The sequence below is a fragment of the Lissotriton vulgaris genome, chromosome 3_1, assembly GCF_964263255.1.
Source record: "Lissotriton vulgaris chromosome 3_1, aLisVul1.2, whole genome shotgun sequence".
Classification (NCBI taxonomy): domain Eukaryota; kingdom Metazoa; phylum Chordata; class Amphibia; order Caudata; family Salamandridae; genus Lissotriton; species Lissotriton vulgaris.
The window spans coordinates 1,935,348,343-1,935,366,729 of NC_141689.1; the positions used below are offsets into that span (position 1 = coordinate 1,935,348,343).

At 45.8% G+C, this 18,387-nt stretch overlaps 1 protein-coding gene across 5 annotated transcripts in view; it reads right to left on the reverse strand.

The window, feature by feature from the left end:
- Window positions 1-4,284: 4,284 nt before the first annotated feature.
- The window catches only part of CBR4 (carbonyl reductase 4), a 232,346-nt gene continuing 218,243 nt past the window's right edge, over window positions 4,285-18,387 (reverse strand). For 4 of the 5 annotated variants that reach the window (XM_086962412.1, XM_086962413.1, XM_086962417.1 and 1 more), the window contains one exon: window positions 4,285-5,291. Coding sequence is in view for 2 of the 5 variants with exons in the window: in XM_086962417.1 (XP_086818543.1) it covers window positions 5,158-5,291 (134 nt within the window). In the remaining 3 variants the exon portion in view is untranslated. The remainder of the gene's footprint in view (window positions 5,292-18,387) is intronic. The other variant, XM_086962418.1, reaches the window with a different exon arrangement.

The window sequence follows — 18,387 nt, forward strand, 5'->3', positions numbered from 1 at the left end:
TAGAGTAGTGAGTACAGTAGAGTAGTGAGTAGTGAGTAGAGTAGTGAGTAGAGTAGTGAGTAGAGTAGTGAGTACAGTAGAGTAGTGAGTAGAGTAGTGAGTAGAGTAGTGAGTAGAGTAGCGAGTAGAGAGTAGAGTAGTGAGTGCAGAGTAGTGAGTAGTGAGTAGAGTAGAGAGTAGAGTAGTGAGTAGAGTAGAGAGTAGAGAGTAGAGTAGTGAGTGCAGAGTAGTGAGTAGTGAGTAGAGTAGTGAGAGCAGAGTAGTGAGTAGTGAGTAGTGAGTAGAGTAGTGAGTAGTGAGTAGAGTAGTGAGTAGAGTAGTGAGTAGTGAGTAGTGAGTGCAGAGTAGTGAGTGCAGAGTAGTGAGTGCAGAGTAGTGAGTGCAGAGTAGTGAGTGCAGAGTAGTGAGTAGAGTAGTGAGTAGAGTAGAGTAGTGAGTAGAGTAGTGAGTAGAGTAGAGTAGTGAGTAGAGTAGAGTAGTGAGTAGAGTAGAGTAGTGAGTAGAGTAGTGAGTAGAGTAGTGAGTGCAAAGTAGTGAGTAGAGTAGTGAGTAGAGTAGTGAGTAGAGTAGTGAGTAGAGTAGTGAGTAGAGTAGTGAGCAGAGTAGTGAGCAGAGTAGTGAGCAGAGTAGTGAGCAGAGTAGTGAGTAGAGTAGTGAGTAGAGTAGTGAGTAGAGTAGTGAGTACAGTAGAGTAGTGAGTAGAGTAGTGAGTAGAGTAGAGTAGTGAGTAGAGTAGTGAGTAGGACATCACAGGCAGCAGCTGTGCAAGCTTCTTACACTCACAAGGAGACCACAGGCAGCTGAGGTGCAATCTTCTCCCACTCACAAGAACGACATCACAGGCAGCAGCAGTGCAAGCTTCTTACACTCACAAGGAGACCACAGGCAGCAGAGGTGCAAGCTTCTGACACTCACAAGAAGGACATCACAGGCAGTAACGGTGCAATATTCTCACACTCACAAGGAGATCACTGGCAGTACACATCACATGAACACACTCCATAACACATAGCAACAATACATTGGCATTTACAATGCCATTAGCTCAAACTCAAATAAATCCGAGCCCGATTGCATTTCTAATGCTTGTTTTCTTCTTCTGACTGCTTTCATACATGACTCTTGTTTCAAAGGGGACGTATCCTTTGTGAGTTTCTAACTCTAAATCAAGCACTTCTGCGGCTCTTCGAAAACTACTGCAAAAGTGACACTTTCTTCTGTTAGTGGCTCAGGTGGCAATTCTAACTTTGTCACAAAGCTATATTACAAGATTTATAACTTGTGCCTCACAGGCAACAGGAGGCTCTCTGTAGCAAAAGCAATCCACTGAGCTGTATACATAACATACAAATCTTTGACCCGCCTGTAACACATTGTACTTTACACAGGCACATTAACACTCTGTGTAATGAGTCAACCTGTGACTGGACTGCACACAGTTTTCTAAAGTAAGTCCGCTGACCAGCTGAGTTATCTTACTGACAAATATAACTTGGAAACTGTTAAGTGTACAAAGATCTCTGCAGTAGGGTATTGAAACTGTAAGACATTTTAAAATGCATTATGTTTGTGAAACATTAAGTAAGCCTGAACAGATTTACTATAACATTGCCCTCGTTACTATTTTCTTTGGGGCAGAGCATCTAAAAATTAATGTGTACAGTGACTGTTGGACTTCGCCTCCTTTCTGCTGTCTCCCCTTACTGCTCAATTTCAGGCATCCCAGAGTATGTTTCCATTTTCAGCAGTGCATGTGAGACAAGCTTAGCTGTAATTTGAGTGCTCACTAAAGCTGCACTAGGGTCATGAGTTGCTTTCAGTATCTTATCACCCATGCAAGCTAGCTATTAATTGAATAGCACGTCACTGTGCTGTAATCAGCCAATTACAAATCTGCTCTCACTTAAGAGTACAACACCCATTGGCCTAAAAGGGCCTGAGACTCCCTAAACCTGCCAAATATTATAGAACAAACTATTATGTAATTATGTTCTTGGCCTTTCAGGTAGATACGTATAAAATATAACACACCCTCATTAAATAAAAAATAAAAGCAAGTCAAAGTAATCAGTGGAAAATACATTATTTTAGGTTATGAAAGCTTCTTTGGGTAATGTGATCATTGTGGATGTCTTTGTGTGTAACCAGACAGCCACAGAACTGAATCCAGGTTGATGCACTGGAGAATAGAGACCTGTTTATTTACAGTGCTCCGAGGTCCCAGACTGCGACTGCAAGCACTGTGAATATGCAAGTCATTCTTTTTAAATTATATGAGACACAGTATAAGATAAGCTGCCACAAAATGTGCAAAGAGATGAAGGGCCCTCTTCAGAGTGTGGCAGTTGGAATACTTGACATTTATGCAGCCCATCAGACGTATTATGAATCTGTAATATGGTGACAGGACATGTGCCACATTAGTGATGGAGTATCCCATCTGCCAAACTCTAAATAGAGCCCTTGGTGTTTAAGATAGAACAAGGTTATGTTTAGTAATAGGTAATCAGTCTGTACTAGTACAAACCTTTTTAATAAGCTTCATTAGAAAGAAGCACTCCAGACCCAGCTGATAACACTATTTGTCCTCATGAACCCTTAAATGACTCGATCAATTAAAGGTATATAGAGACTCCCAAGCAGTCTTTGGATTTGCTGATTAACCAATTGCACATATTTACATTTATTTGAGGTATACACATCTAGGTGAGAAGGGTTGTTTCTTCTTTCACTCTCGGCCTCTCCCTTTGCTTCACAGAACAGGACACCCTCTCCGTTCCCTTTCAGCCAGAGGCACCTGAAGGTTGGCATTATGTAGTGGAGCGATTGTTTTTTAATAAATAGTATGGAACTGTAAAAGATTGGAAATGTCAGTCCCAATAGATCCTGCCCCACTCAGCCAAGGAGGTAATCCAAGAGCAAATTACAGGTGGGGGAGGCTTTGTTTGGGGTTTCATTGCTTCTCATGCCTCATCATGTTGAGCTCTTTCGCTCTATTCAGCCCACTTGCAAGGCACCCATAAAAACATGGGCGTTGATTGAGAACTGTACAAAGTGGATTCCTAAGTGGAATTCTGTTCCAAACAATTATGAGAGGTCCAGTGTTTCAGCCAGTGATTTTACTGGGTGTGGAAATAACAAATCCAACTTTACCAGCCAGAAACTGTAGGAAAAAGCCACACTGTAGCCCGGATCCTTTTCATAACCTGCCCGTATTTCAGACAAGCACTGGGGGGAGCACTACATGCTCTGCCCACCAGCCAACATTTTCCATTCCTTCCTCTACCCTCTTCACCCCTGCCTTACAATAACCCCTGCCCAATTTTACTGTAACACCTTGCACACTTTTACCCCTTGCTCAAAGCAGATGGTATATGTGTGCATTAAACCACCTGAAAAGGGACATACCATACGGAATACCGCCTGGTAAAACTGAGTCCGCACAGTAATTCTCTATCCCTTGGCGTTTACTCATAATTGCATGGAACAATGGATAACACATAATCATCTGTTACTTAGTTCCCTCAAAACTGAATTTCTCCTGATTACCCCCCGCAACCACAAAGCCCCCATGCAAAACTGGGTCACAAAAAATCTCTGCACTCAACTGCACCCCGCATATGGTGGACTCCGCTTGCTCTTTAGGTGTCACCCAGGACACATTTCTAAACATGCAAGGTCACATCAGTGCAACCATTAAGTGTGCCAACCATCAGCTCAACACTCTGAGGAAAATCAAACCTTTTCTACCTCCCGAGGACATCCAGTCAGCAGTCCAATCCTTAGTTATCTCACGAGTAGAATACGGATTGGTTACCCTAGCTGGGCTTCCTAAATCTAGGTTAGCTACGCTAAGAGCTACTCTGAACGCCTCTGCCAGACTAATCACAGGCTCTAGAAAGCCTTTTCATATTACACCTGACTTAATCCAGCTTAACTGGCTTCCCATTGAAGCAAGGATCCGCGTCAAGATAGTATGTCTGACACATAAAGCTATACATTTCCATAGCCCGTTTACCTGGCAAAAAACTCGAGCTCTCCGGATCCATGCGAAACTTAAGAAGCTCCAATACCCTACAACTGAAACCACCGAAATTCAACAAAAAGAGAACTTACAATCGCACCTTCTCAGGGCTGGCTCCAAGAATTTGGAATGCCCTTCCAACAGAGATCAGAGCCAACCCCTCGACTGCTTCATTCAAAAATCAAGTCAAATGGCTACTGTTGGAAGAACTTCATCAGAAATAACCTCTACGTCATTTACTACACACTTACCTTTCGTGCTTGACAATCATTTTTATTTTGTGTATTGAAATGTATGCTTTACAATTATTTTCACTTTGTGTTTGAAATATGTGCTTCACCATCATTTTTACTTGAGGTTTGAAACGCATTTTGTTGTTCTTTGGATTAACTAAACTGCTCGGCCCCATAAAGGTGGGCTTTTACCTGTTTGATCATATGCTACCTCTTCTTCCCCTAGCACCCCTATTTACTTGATGCCTCAGGCTTCTCTCATGTTGCTTTATTGTATTGTACTTATACTGTATCTGTACGTCAACGTCAGTTTTCCTCTTTGTACAGTGCTCTGATATCCGTCTGGGTCTTGCGCTTTATAAAACTTTTCAAATAAATAAAATAAATAATAACTGGTGGGTTGTTACTGCATGGTACTAGTAACTAGTGATGTGGAGTTTGATCAGCGCCAGTACAGTGCAAGCTGTAATCGGGACATATCGGTTTACTTAGGGTGCCGGGGGATAGAGTCACAGAAATAAAAGGTCAAGTGGGGAGCCACCACAGATACAAATACACAGCATTGGTACTTCATCACATAACTTTAACAAAAGACAAGATTCCATCATAATGTAATTGAAAGAGGCAGTGATATTGTATTGTCATGTGTGTAGCACTTTTCTATCCCTTGAGAGGCACACAAATATGGCAGAACAGTTGCTATTTTTTTTCTCTTAATGCTCTGAACCCGTTCATAACATCAAGCACTATCTAAACAGAAACTGAACAAAAAATTCATAACAGGTTTTAGCGAATAATTGCCCCAGCCCTCCAAAGACTTCTGCTTTCCTGATCCCCGGTAGCTGTTGTCTTATGCAAAGTGTATTTTGGATTTCTGTAGTCCCCATTGTACTGTAAAGTTCATATAGCTTCTTCCTTCCACAGAGGCTGTATTGTGGTCAAGGGGATGCTCTCTCTTGCCTCGTCGTTCCATGAATCGCAGGGTTTGCACTTCCCAAGAGTAGCTACCTTCATCTTGCACTTATCCCTGCATTCTATGTGGAAAGAGACAATATCTTTTGCATCACATAAGCGAACACACAACACGTAAGAAAATACCAAGACAGTACTGCACATGAATACTAACTGGAACACACTACACAATAGCTTAAATAAGGTGATATAACTTAAGAGGCAAGGGACTGTATGGGCAACCATGGTATGTGCCAAATTACATTTTAACAGTGATAATGAGGCCACAATGAACACGAACAATTACCACACTGGGATCCAAGCAACTCCTAATGAATAGAACTGAAACAGCTCTACAGGCCGAAAAACAAGAGAATATTTGATTACGTATCATACGTAAGCAAAGAGGAACTTTGTCAAATAGAAGCCACAGACAAGATGTTCCTCTACACAGGAAGGGGCTTAATCATTAGTTAATGAATATGTTAAAAACTGTGCTATTGGTGATTTAATAAAGCAGATCAACAAAACAAAAACTCTGGAGAAATAATAAATATAAAAAGAACAGTGAGATCCAACACAGAAATTAAGACGAGAAAGAGCAGCAACTCGTAGAATAGGTCAGGTATTACTGACAATAAAGTACATTTCATGCACACAAATCACATTTTCACGTTTTAATGCATTATTGAGAATGACAGTGAAAATGAAATAGATACTTCCTGTAGAACTAGTTTAGCAGCTTGAAGACTGTTTGGATTCACATGTTGTTCATCTAATCCGCCATCTAGTAGTTGGGTCCGGAATTGTCTCTATTTTCTTCTTCTTTTTTTTCGAGTGGTCATCGTTGTCTACCATTTGGCTATCTGTCCCTCCTCTTATGATGTCAGCCACACATCAAGGAAGCCCCCTTGTGTGTTCGCCAGCTCAAGATTCTTTTCTCCAGCAACTTACATGTACAGCCTCCTTTGGGGTGTTATAAGAAAAAAATGTCTTGTCCTCCCAACTACAAAACATTTGCATTCACTTTCTGATGGAGGGTCGCATGTGAATTTAGAAAATCTTCAAACTGCAAGACTATTGCGACAGGTAAGTAACCGTTTTGTTTTGCAGCGTGAATCTTTCTCGAATCACATGCTGTGCATTGGTGAAGGAGTGGTATTCCCGTGTCCTGTGGAAGGATGGGTAGAGAATGATTTCATGATTACAAAAAGTTATTTAAGTGTATTCTGTCCCACCTGTGTTTCCTGGTTTGCATGGATGTCCACCATATAATGTTTTGTGAAGGTGTGTATAGATGACCATGTAGCTGCAACGCAGATGTCGTTGAATTGTTGTACTGTCTGGACTAGCCATCTTGCTATAGTTCTCTTTATCATTAGTAACTGGTTGCGGGGGAGGAAGAACTGATTGGTCTTTCTGACTGCTTTGGTTTCTATAAGTAATGTATCACTGCTCTTCTGCCATAGAGCGTGTACAGTGCATTCTGACCACGATTTTGGTTGCTGGAAGAAGTCTGGTAGCTGTAATGTTTGGTTACCATGCAAGTGGGTTACAATCTTGGGTAGGAATTTAGGGTTAGTCCTCATCACTATTCTGCTCTTGTGAATTTGGATATATAGCTCCTGCACATATAATGCCAGTTTCTCGCTCACCCTGCATAGTGATGTTATCACAACTAGGAAGGCCGTTTTCACAGTTATGAATTGTAATCCAGCATTATGCATCATTTCATAAGGCGGCTTGATGAGCTCTGTAAGCACTACATTAAGGTTTCAGGTGGTGGTGGGTGCTACTTTGGGCAGCACTATTCTCTTTGCCCTTTCCAGAAATCTTTTGACCACTGGTGTTTAGAAGAAACTCCTTCCTATTATGCCCCTTGCTTATGCTACTATGGCTGCTAGGTGCACCTCCAGCATAGTTTTGGAGAGTGTTTCGTCCAGCAGATAGTGAGGTATTTCAGGAGTATGGTGCACTCGTTTGTAGTTCGTGCCCCTCGTTTCTGGTGCCCCACTTTCTAAACCTCTTCCATTTCTTGCACATTATCAGTCTTCTAACTTCCTTGTGCACTTCATATCGTTCTTATGGGTAGTTGAAAGTGACCAAATTCTATTTCTTTAGGAGCCATGCTGCCAAGCGGAGTGTCCTTGGTGGAAAATCTTGCCTCCCCATGCACGGTTAGGATGTCCTTCGTGTTGGTAGCAGCATCACATTGCTGTGCACTAGTTCTACCAAATTAGAGAACCTTGGCTGCCTCACCCATTCTGGTGCTATCAGGATGAGGGTCATATTTGCTTGCTTGAATATTTCTACTACCCGGGGTATTAGGGAATTGGTGAAAAAGCATATGCACATTTCCCTGACACTGATAGGAAATTCCACAGAGGTTTGCAGTTTGGGTACCTGGACACAAACTCTTGGCATATTCCAAAAGGCAGTACCATGAATTGGTAGTGGGTCTTGCCTGTCAAGGATCTTAGGAAATTTCTGTGTCTCTTGCTCATTGGTACATGTAGGTATGTATTCTTGAGGTCTTTTATTGTGATTTACTTTCCCTCCCGGAGGAGTGATATGACCTCCTGGTGTGGTGTCATTTGGAATTGTGTTTTTATGTACATGTTCAAGGTCCTGAGGTTCAGGATGGGGCTTAGTGAAATGTCTGCCTTGCCTAGGAAAAACAGTGAGTAGAGTTCTGTGTGCCTTTCTGATTGTGGTACCATTATTCTAGCCTTCTTTTTTGAGTAGGTCTGCAACTTCCTTCTTTCAGTGTAAAACATCCTTGCAGTTATTAGGGAAGATTTATGGATGATTGCCTAATGATTTGGATAGGTGATGTGCCAGTCTTTTTAATATTTGACACTCAAATACTTTGAATATGTCCTTTACATTTGAATATAGGTATGAATGTTTAGTATTCCTAGATGTGGAATTATGTATTTAAGATAATCAGATTTACAGTAGAATGTATAGGAAAAAAACATCATGTAATGCCTTACAACATGCCTCAAGCTCCCACTCCAAGTCACAGATTAATGCCATTCCGTGAGGTGAGATGGTAAGAGCACGGCGTAACAGCACAGAAGCTATGGACATTTTAGAAATGCTTCATAATATAGCGTGCAGATTTTTGATGAGGGGTTATGATAGAGATGTAGTCATGATTGACAAGAGGAAAGCATGTAAACTGGATAGTAGATCCACTCTATTGAAAAAGAAACAGGCCACTAAAAACTAGAAGGTATTAGTGAGATTAGTTTCAGATGTCAAACCGGCAGCTGGTAATCTATACAATATCCTCAAAAAATACTGGCATTTACTAATATCAGATAAAAGAAAGTCATTAGGAAATACAATTAGTCCTAGTTATCCTACACCTGAGGTACAAAATTAATGGTTATCAAACATGATTTAAGCTTTCTTCAGATGTGGACATTGTAACGTGCAGATGGGCAGTTGAAAAAAAAGAAGACATTTTATTATGGTGACTCATGAATATGTGATAAATACTTACATTGATTATGGTACACGTTATGTGGTATATGTAATGATTTGCAAACGTAATAAAATCTATGTAGGGAGCACCATTAGGACACTGACGGAAAGAATCACTGCGAACTTTAGAGGACTGAAGCAAAAGGATCCAAAATATCACATTGGGGTACATGCAGTGCAATGTGGGGCTCAGAATGTACATTCAGGTTTTAAATTTCATTGTATTGATGATATTGGTAATGATGTAAGGGGGAAGAATCGTGAATTACAATTGAGACGATGTGAGGTGGTATGGATTATGAGGTTATCAATCAATCAATCAAGAGTATTTGTAAAGCGCGCAACTCACCCGCTAGGGTCTCAAGGCGCTGGGGTGGGGGGGCTGCTACTGCTCGAAAAGCCAGGTCTTTAGTTGCTTCCTGAAGGAGAGATGGTTCTGGGTGAGTCGTAGGTGGGTGAAGAGGGTGTTCCAGGTCTTGGCCGCCAGGTAGGTGGAGGATCTTCCTCCGGTGGTGGTTCTGCAGATCCGTGGGATGGTGGCGAGGGCGAGGCTGGCGGAGCGGAGCTGGCGGGTTGGTGTGTAGAACGAGAGGCGGTTGTTGAGGTATTCGGGGCTCAAGTCGTGGAGAGCCTTGTGTGCGTGGGTGAGGAGTCTGTTTGTGATCCTTTTGCTGACGGGGAGCAAGTGCAGGTCCCTCAGGTGGGCGGAGATGTGCCTGTGTTGGGGGATGTCCAAGACGAGTCGTGCTGAGGCGTTCTGGATGCGCTGGAGTCTTTTCTGTAGTTTGGCGGTGGTCCCAGCGTAGAGGGCGTTCCCGTAGTCCAGACGGCTGGTGACGAGGGCCTGGGTGCCCGTTTTCCTGGTTCCAGTGGGGATCCAGAGGAAGATCTTACGGAGCATGTGGAGTGTGTTGAAGCAGGAGGAGGTAACGGCGTTAACTTGCCTGGCCATCGTGAGGGAGGAGTCAAGGATGAAGCCCAGGTTGGGTGCGTGGTCCGTGGGCTTGGGTGGGGGGTCCAGAGCAGGGGGCCACCAGGAGTCGTCCCAGGCGGAGATGGATGGGCCGAGGATGAGGACTTCCGTCTTGTCTGAGTTCAGTTTCAGGCGGCTGAGCTTCATCCAGTCTGCGATGTCTTTCATTCCACCCTGGAAGCTGGCTCTGGTGGAGGTGGGGTCGTTGGTGAGGGAGAGGATCAGTTGGGTATCGTGGGCGTAGGAGATAATGTTGAGGTTGTGCTTGGGTGCGATGGCTGCGAGGGGGCTCATGTAGACATTGAAGAGGGTGGGGCTGAGCGAGGAGCCTTGAGGTACACCGCAGATGATCTTGGTGGCTTCTGCGAAGAAGGGCGGGAGACGGACTCTTTGGGTTCTGTTGGAGAGGAAGGAGGTGATCCATTCCAGGGCCTTTCCTTGGATCGCGGCGTGGCGGAGGCGGGTTGTCAGGGTGCGGTGGCAGACCGTGTCGAACGCAGGCAAAAGGTCGAGCAGGATGAGGGCGGCGGTTTCTCAGTTGTCCAGCAGGGTTCGGATGTTGTCGGTGGCCGCGATGAGGGCGGTCTCGTGCTGTGGTTCGCTCGGAATCCAGACTGCGATGGGTCGAGGGAGCCGTTTGTCTCCAGGAAGATTGTCAGCTGTTTGTTGACGTTTTTCTCGATTACTTTTGTGGGAAGGGGAGGAGCGAGATGGGGCGGAAGTTCTTGAGGTCTGAGGGGTCTGCAGTGGGTTTCTTCAGGAGGGCGCAGATCTCTGCGTGCTTCCAGCTCTCCGGGAAGGTGTCGGATATGAAGGAGTTGTTGATGATGTCCCGAAGTATGGGTGCGATGATGGAGTTGGCTTTGTTGAAGATGTGGTGTGGGCAGGGATCGGCTGGGGAGCCCGAGTGGATAGTGTTCATCGTGTGGGTGGTATCTTCCGTGCTGACCTGAGTCCAGGCGCACATGGTGGTGGTGGGGGGTGTAGGTTCGGTGGTGGGGTACGTGTTCTGAGCGCCGAAGCTGTCGTGTATATCGACGATCTTACGGTGAAAAAAGGTGGCCAGAGAGTTGCAGAGGTCTTGAGAAGGCGTGATGTCGTTGTCGCTGGCGTTGGGGTTGGAGAGCTCTTTCACGACGTTGAAAAGTTCCTTGCTGTTGTGGGTGTTGTTGTCCAGTCGTTCTCTGAAGGATGACCTTTTGGTGGTGCGGATCAGCTGGTTGTGTTTGCGGGTGGCATTCTTGAGGGCTGTCATGTTATCCGTTGACTGGTTGTGGCGCCAGGCTTTCTCAAGGTCAAGGCAGGATTTCTTGGAGTCTTTGAGATCGTTGGTGAACCACGCGGCTTTCTTGCTGTTGAGGTTGCTGGGAGGGTTTTTCCGTGGAGCAAGGGTGTCGGTGTTGGCGCAGTTGGTGATCCACTGTGTGAGGTTGCGGGATCCTTCGTTGGGGTTCGTGGTGTTGGTGGGAGGGTTTAGGCCCAAGGAGGTGGTGAGTTGGTCGGTGGTGATCTTGCTCCAGCATCTTCGGGGGGTTTGTTGAGGGCAGTGGTGGGTCATTGTTTTCCTGAAGTTGAAGTGTACACAGCTGTGGTCGGTCCAGTGGAGCTCGGTGGTGTGGCTGAAGGAGATGTGGTTGCTGGAGGAGAAGACCGGGTCGAGCATGTTATGCTATGCTATAGTGATTTGTATAGCGCACGGCTGCCCCAGCAAAGGGGCGTCCCGGCGCTGCGGAAGGACAGAGTACAGTGAGGTGGAGACGCTATGGAAGGGACTATTGTTGAAAGAGATGTGTTTTGATAGCCTTTCTGAAGACTAGGAGATCCTGAATCCCGCGGATAGCTTCAGGGAGACTATTCCATAGCTTGGCCGCGAGGAAACTGAAAGAGCGGCCGCCCACTCTAGCCAGTCTGGTGCGGGGGACGATCGCAAGATGCTGCCCCTTTGACCGGAGCAATCTCCTAGGGATGTACTCTGACAGAAGTGGGCGAAGCATTGGGGGGGAGGAGGTTTTAAGAATTTTGAAAGCGAAGCACAATGCTTTGAACTGGACCCTTTTGCCCACCGGGAGCCAGTGTAGTTTCTTCAAGGTTCCCGATATAGAGGAATGGCGCGGGAGACCAACCAGAGCCCTGGCGGCCGCATTCTGAACTCTTTGCAATCTAGTGATTTCAGCTAGATTAGCTCCCAGTAAAAGGGAGCTCGCATAGTCTAGTCTGGAGAGAATGGTCGCCTGGATGATAAGTTGACGAGTGCGACAATCAAAGAACTTCAGAATGGGCCTGATGTTTCGCAAAACGCCAAAGCATGTGGCGGCAACTTTTTTGGTGTGGTGCGTGAACTTTAAAGCAGAGTCCACCCAAACTCCCAGGTTTTTGACACATTCCTTAGGCGTAGGGGGAGGGCCTAGCACATCCGGCCACCAGTTGTCACCCCAGGACGAGGTGTTTTTGCCCAGGAGGAGAATCTCCGTTTTCCCGGCGTTAAGTTGAAGAAAATTCGCCGTCATCCAGTTGGTGATGTCAGTGAGTGTCTGTTTGAAGTGTTGAGCCTCCAGACCACTGTTGTCATTAAGTGACACCACCAACTGGGTGCCGTCGGCGTAGGAAACCAGGGCAAGTCCATTTCTTCTAGCTACCTCTGCCAGGGGGCGGACATATACATTGAACAGGGTGGGGCTCAGGGAAGAGCCTTGCGGCACTCCCTGTCCAATGTTATGTTCCTCCGAGATGTAAGGAGGGGTAGAGACTCTAAAAGACCTGTTGAAAAGGAAGTCTCTAAACCATTCCAGCGCTGGCCCTGTGATCCCAATCTCCTCCAATCTCGACAAGAGGACCTCGTGTGACACCGTGTCAAAGGCAGCACTGAGGTCCAACAGGACCAGTGCTGCCGTGCCTCCGGTGTCTAGGATGGTACGGAGGTCCTCTGAAACACTGAGCAAGGCGGTCTCTAAACCCGTGTTGAGATTCATCCAAGATGTTATTGGTAAGGAGGAAATCTGTCAGAATATTATTGACGTGTGCCTCGATGATTTTGGCAGGCCAGGGGAGCAGGGAGATAGGTCTAAAGTTCTCAGGAAGCGAGGGGTCTAGAGTGGGTTTTTCCAGAATGGGAGAGACCCAGGCCTGCTTCCATTTGGAGGGAACTTTAGCAGTCAGAAGGGACCGATTGATGATTTCTCGGATGTGCTCAGTGATTGATTCATGGGCTTCGCGGAAGGTATCCGGTTTAAGGGGATCTGCCGGAGAGCCTGATTTAATCTTTTTGCAGATTTTTTGGAAACTCTCTCGCTCAAGCGTGGGGAAAGAGGAGAGAGAGGGCTTAGTAGGATCAAAGATAGCAACTGGCTGCGGGCCTTTGGGAAAGGATTCGTAGATTTTCAGGATCTTGTTGGTGAAGAAATTGGCCATGTTATTACAGAGGTCAGGGGAAGTGATAGTGGTGTTAACAGTTTTCTTTGCGGTGAGATCTTTCAAGATTTTGAATACAGCTTTCGAGGTGTTAAGGCTGTTATTAATTTCCTTAGCATAATATGCCGCCCTTATTCTGCAGATCTTACGATGGTAGGTTTTTTGGAGCATGACATAGTCTAGTTTTAAATTGACATCGTAGTTCTTCCTCCATGCCCTCTCTGCCTTCTTGCATTCCTTTTTCAGGCTAGCTAATTCGAGGTTATACCAAGGGCTAGCAGTATGGGTGCGAGCTTTACAACATCTGGCCGGGATCAAGGTATCAAGAGCCTGAGTGATGTGGCCGGCGCAATGGGTGGGGGTGTTGACCAGTTGCTTGAATCCGAGGTTGGCGAGGTTGTCTAGTAGGGCGGTGGTGTTGTTGTCCTGGTCGTTCTCCAGGTGGAAGTTGAAGTCTCTAGGAGGATGTAGTCGGGGGGGGCGAGGGCGAGCGGGCTGATGAAGTCTGCGATGGCCTCGCTGAAGTGTGAGCGTGGTCCCGGGGGTCTGTGGATGAGGGTTCCTCTGAGGGTGGTCTTGGGGTCAGTATGAATCTGGAAGTGCAGGTACTCTGCGGTGGCGAGGGTGTCGTCGGTGTTGGTCGTGATGCGGATAGTGTTTCTGTGGGCGATGGAGATGCCTCCTCCGGTCTGGTTGACGCAGTCCCTCCGGATGATCCGGATTAAAAGCTGTGGATCAGGGACTAAATGTGGATCATGAATGACAATATTTTCTGTGGAATGGAACAGGTAACTAAAAGGTTTGCTGTGATTTAGTAAGATTTAAGTGGATTACTAGGGATATACATCAACTTGCTGTCCCATCTACTTTATTTAAATGAGTATATCTACACTCTTGTTTTGAACTTGATGGTAATTTGAAAAAATTTTGGGAAATGCACTAAAGTGCATTTTTCAAAGTTCTAGATTACACACACACATGCCCTTGGGGCATGTGTGAGAGCAACATGTGTGCACAGATCAATTTCAGGGGTTCAACAGGGTGTCCTTTTGAAACCCTTGCACCCTTGGAATTGCATACGTAATCTGCGAGTACCTATTAGGTACTCGCAAATTGCGCAGGCAATTTCCTATTCATTCGTGGAGTGTTGTGGCTCACTGGTTAGAGGCAGCAGACCCGGAAGCAGAGAACGGCCCGGGACCAGGGCTCAATTCCCGACGCGGCAGGGTCGTGGACCAGGGTCAGAGGACTCGATAATTCTCGCCTCGGTGCCTACTCTAACCAGGTATCACACTCGGCAACTCTGGGCATTAGCTTGCCTCACCTCCACAACAGCCCCCCACATTTGCCGGGGATGCCTGGTTTCACTTAGGAGATACCCAGTAGGGACCATCTCACAGGGATAGCCAGGACGGGTTCCCCAGCGGTCTACAGCGCCACAACGCCTCAGGGCAGCAGTGCGCTTTACAAGACACATACCTTACATTCCTATGGGCCCATAGGAATGAATGGAAAGGCATTCCTTAATTGTGACTCGCAATTTGGGAGTGGCAATTAAGGAATGTTTGGGAATCGCTCATTTTATAGCGATTCCTACATGCAAAGGATTTTGTAATTCCTTAACTGCAATTCTTTAATAATCGCATGTGCCCCATAGTGATTTGGATCTTGGTCTATTTAGATTTTGGTCGCAGCATAATATATCTTGGCCCCTATGCCTGTTTTTATGTATAACGCTTGTCCATTAATCAGTCCCAATATAGTGCTGTATATTTAGATATACAGGGTGTGAGGTAAAGAACTTTCCAGAATTTTTTTTTTTGATTGAGATTTGAACACATGGGAAATGTGTACTCGATAGTATAGTACGTTTGGTTAAGATCTAGGACTGTTAAGATGGCCCCCGCATAATACATTTTGGAGACTTAGCCCATTTTAATGCCTAACACCAGTATATAAACCAGTTCCAATATGGCGTCCAGCCATAACACCAGATATACATGAGACTGGGACTGGACACTTAAAATTGTAAGTTGTAATATTTTTAGAGAATTGTACATATTATGTGCTACAGTGGTACTGTAATTTGGTGAGCGTGTATTACGAGGTAATATTCGTGACTTTTGTATATTTAAATAACAAATGAGATTTTGTAGCAATTTTTGTCACTGTTAAGTTATGAGAACATGGGATGTATTGATTCAAAAGAATGGAGCGAGTCGCAAAAATCGGCCGTTTGCGCCCGCAATAAGGGCTTCTGTGACGCATCAAACTGTAAGGCTCTCGCAATTTAAGAAATCACAATTTATTGCGATTTCTTAAATTGCGATTGCATTTAAGGAATCGCAAATTGTGATTCCTTAAATGCAATGCATGATGAAATCACAAATAGCCATTTCGCAAATAGGGGTCGCAAATTACCATCAATTTGAACTTGATGGTAATTTGCAAAAACTTTGAAAAATGCACTAAAGTGCATTTTTCAAAGTTCTAGGTTGCACACACAGGGCATGTGTGAGAGCAACATGTGTGCACAGATCAATTTCAGGGGTGCAACAGGGTGTCCTTTTGACATCCTTGCACCCTTGGAATTGCATACATAATCTGCAAGTACTTATTAGGTACTCGCAAATTGCGCATGCAATTTCCTATTCATTCCTATGGGCCTGTAGGCCCATAGGAATGATTGGAAAGGCATTCCTTAATTGTGACTCGCAATTTGGGGGTGGCAATTAAGGAATGTTTGGGAATCGCTCATTTTGTAGCGATTCCTACATGCGTAGGCTTTTGCAATTCCTTAATTGCAATTCTTAAATGTTCGTATGTGCCCCATAGTGATTTGGAATTTGGTCTATTTAGATTTTGGTCGCAGCATAATATATCTTGGCCCCTATGTCTGCTTTTATGTCTAACGCTGGTCCATTTATCAGTCCCAATATAGTGCTGTATATTTAGATTTACAGGGTGTGAGGTAAAGAACTTTCCAGTTAAGCTGTTTTTTGATCGAGATTTGAACACATGGGATGTGTGTACTCGATAGTATAGTACGTTTGGTTAAGATCTAGGACTGTGAAGATGGCCCCTGCATAATACATTTTGGAGGCTTAGCCTATTTTAATGTCTAACACCAGTATATAAACAAGTCCCAATATGGCATCCAGCCATAACACCAGATATACATGAGGCTGGGACGGGAAAATTAAAATTGTAAGTTGTGATATTTTTAGAGAATTGTATATTATGTGCTACAGTGGTACTGTAATTTGGTGAGCGTGTATTACGGGGTAATATCCGTGACTTTTGTATATTTAAATAACTGATGAGATTTTGTTGCAATTTTTGTCACTGTTAAGTTATGAGAACATGGGATGTATTGATTCAAAAGAATAGAGAGCTTGCTTAAGATCTTGGGTTATTTTAGATGGCCATCGCATAACATATGTTGGTGACTAAGATTGTTTTTTAGTTTGAAGACCAGGTATAGTGAGTCTGTACATGGTGCCCGACTATAATGCCAGATATGTATGAGGCTGGGACGGAGTACTCTTCCGTCGAGCCTTGAAATTGTAGGTCATTTAAATTTTATTGAATTTTCCTACAGTATGTTCTGCTATTTGTTCCTTTTGGTACCCAGGTTTTATGTGTGTATTATCACCGACATTATCAGCTCAGAATAGTGCAGAGTGGTGTTTAGTATTGAGATATAACTCCTGGTCATAGACCCAGCTTTCCACCCGTGCAGCTCCAGTGACTGTGCCTCTGCCGCTGCCCCTTCTACGTATCTGCTGGTAGGGGTTCAAGTTTGCCTGTTGTTCCTGTATCCTTTTGCGGCTCTTCTGTATTTTATTTGCCTTAGTTTAATTTCATTTCCCTTTGCCTCCTGCTCCTCTTCTCCTGTTCGTGCCCTCTGTGCCTGTTTTTTGCCGCTGCTGCCCCCATGGCCCCTCCCCGCTGCAGGTTTCCCACCTCCCAGCTGCACTCCCCTCCCCCCCCCCCCTTCCCCTATTTAATGGCGGCCGCTGCACAGAGGTCTGGACAGTGATCCAGCTTTCCACCTGTGCAGCTTCACTGACTGTGCCTCCGCCGCTGCCCCTTCTACCTCTCTGCTGGTAGGGGTTCGAGTCTGCCTAGTGTTCCTCTGTCGTTTTGTCGTCTCTCCTGTATTTTATTTGCCTTAGTTTAATTTAATTTCCATTTTCCCCCTGATCCTCTTCTCCTGTTCGTGCCCTCCGTGCCTGTTTTTTGCCACTGCTGCCCTCGCGGCCCCTCCCCCCAACCGGTTTCCTGCCTCCCAGCTACACTTCGCTCCCCCTTCCCCTATTTAATGGCAGCTGCTGCGGGGGGGGGGGGGTTAGGTGGGGTGCATCCTCCTCAATGTGTGCTCCCTGCACAGACATGCCATAGACATCTGGGACCTCCTCGATACCCTCTCGCCAGACGTCGCCTTCTTCACGGAAACCTGGACCAACGCCTCCTCCAGCCCCAACATCACCACTGCCATTCCTGACAGCTACAAGATACAGAGGAAGGACTGCCCCAACCGCCCAGGAGGAGAACTCGCCATCGCACCCAACAGCTCCCTCTGACTCTCCACCTGCACCACGAGCGACTCCTCCGCCACCACCGAACACCTTCACTTCCAGATCCAGATAAGTCCTAGAAACAATCTTCGCTGCACCCTCACCTACAGACCACCAGGCCCGCGCTTCGTTCGCCACTACTATTGCTAACCTCGTCGCATCCCACGCCATCACGTCCATGGACCACATACTCATCGGAGACCTGAACTTCCACCTCGACAACGTCAGCGACCCCAACTCCACCGCCCTCCTGGACAACATCACCAACATCTGACTTATACAGCTTGTAACCACCTCTACCCACAAGGGAAGACACATCCTCTACCCCATCTTCGCTGCTGGGAACAACATCCGTTTCAGCCACACCACGCAGCCCCTCTGGACGTAACACCACTGCGTACACTTCGCTTTCAACCACGCCACTCCCACCGCTTCCAAACCTATTCCTCGCACTCCATGAAGGAAATGGAGCAAGGTCACAGAGGAGCACCTGAATTCCACCCTCAGCTGTGCCCCCCCCCCCACCCCCCCAGCCTCGACCGGCGCCAACTCTGCAGCCAAGGAGCTACACCACTGGATCACCAACTGCAAAGACAAGCTCACACCCCTCCACACCACCAACAGACAATGCCCCCTGAAGGCCACCTGGTTCACCACCGACATCCGAGATACCAGACTCTAGTGCAGACGTCTCGAAAAATAATGGAGAAACAGCCAACCACAGAA